Source organism: Brassica oleracea, unplaced genomic scaffold (genome assembly GCF_000695525.1).
Source record: "Brassica oleracea var. oleracea cultivar TO1000 unplaced genomic scaffold, BOL UnpScaffold03369, whole genome shotgun sequence".
In the NCBI taxonomy this organism is placed as follows: domain Eukaryota; kingdom Viridiplantae; phylum Streptophyta; class Magnoliopsida; order Brassicales; family Brassicaceae; genus Brassica; species Brassica oleracea.
In genome coordinates this window covers 1-1,218 of record NW_013619894.1, presented here as the reverse complement: position 1 = coordinate 1,218, position 1,218 = coordinate 1, and the positions used below count along the sequence as shown (strand labels likewise).

The 1,218-nt window shown below is 37.7% G+C and overlaps 1 protein-coding gene across 1 annotated transcript; it reads right to left on the bottom strand.

The window, feature by feature from the left end:
- Positions 1-3: 3 nt before the first annotated feature.
- On the bottom strand, positions 4-1,212 carry LOC106321858 (the record flags this gene model as incomplete). Its single annotated transcript, XM_013760086.1, has 5 exons — positions 4-65; positions 151-317; positions 385-664; positions 839-1,008; positions 1,091-1,212. Coding segments are annotated over 5 exons (801 nt in total), but the record flags the coding sequence as incomplete, so codon positions are not given.
- Between the last annotated feature and the right edge of the window lie 6 nt (positions 1,213-1,218).

Here is a 1,218-nt window from a genome sequence, read left to right as displayed (position 1 = left end):
TTTCATCAATATGATATTGTTCACTCCCACACCATAATCGCTTCGAATCGGGTACCAAGCTGCAGCTGAAATAAAGAAAAAAAATATTAATTTCATTCACCGATTATTCTTGGAAATAAAAAATTATTTTTATTGGTTTAGTCTTCTTACAATATAGTTGCCTGTGGTTGGAGCTACGTTGGTTCTTTAATCGTAGATTAACCGCTCCCCAAGTGTTTGTAACAACTGCGTTTGGCCTAAAGCCTTGAGCATATAAGTAGATTGGAAGTGCATGTGGTCTGCCATCTCCATCCCCTTTCGGGTTAAATCCTAATCTCCTGATTATACATCAACCAAAAACCGTTATTAAAGGAATTCAAATATGCAACTATATAAAGTACTAACCAGTAACGGTCTCCAACGAGAAAATCATCAGAATAGTAGAATTTATCTTCCAAGGTGGAGAAACGAAGAATCTTCCAAGTGAAAACATTGTTTGGTGGGTTTGATATAAATGTGACTTTCTCTTGTTTCTCGGCCGGTTTAACGATGAGGATCTCAGCACCAAAAGAACATGTGTCCTGCACAATGTACCCCTGGTTCGCGTTTTGGAACGTTGCGAGGGAAATCAACTGTCCGAATCCCCACTCTTTTTTCGCCGCGGTGAATCTCTTGACTGCTCCATCTGCAATAGTCCAAAATTATAACCAAACTCAGCTTATAGTCAAATCTTATCATCTACAACCGCCAAATAAAGATGCATGTAGCTAGTCTAACTGAGTTATTTTTATTGGTTGTTTTATTCCTATTTAGTTAGTAATATGAAAGCAAATGGATGATGAATGATGAACATATATACCTGTGACAGCCAAGTACTTGTGTTGCTTTGGATTGTGGACAAATAGTTTGAGATCAACGTTGACTTCCCAACCATATGGAAGCGATTCGGTCTCTTCCATCCTCACGTATAGTGATATATAGCCATTTCCACCGTCGTTTTTATTACCATTCATGTACATTAACAACCTCCTGTTTTTTTTTTGTCATAAAAATAATCCTAATTAATAAATATGTTGAATAAAAGAAAAGAAAAGCCGTTAAGATCATTAACCATTTGTAACCAGCAGCTTCGAAAACAGAGGACTCGTAGAGTTCGGTTCTCTCCTTAATCACGGAGTAGCCTGCTATAGTTACTATCTTACTCGATGGTCGCTCTTCTCTCAACACTCTTGTCACTCC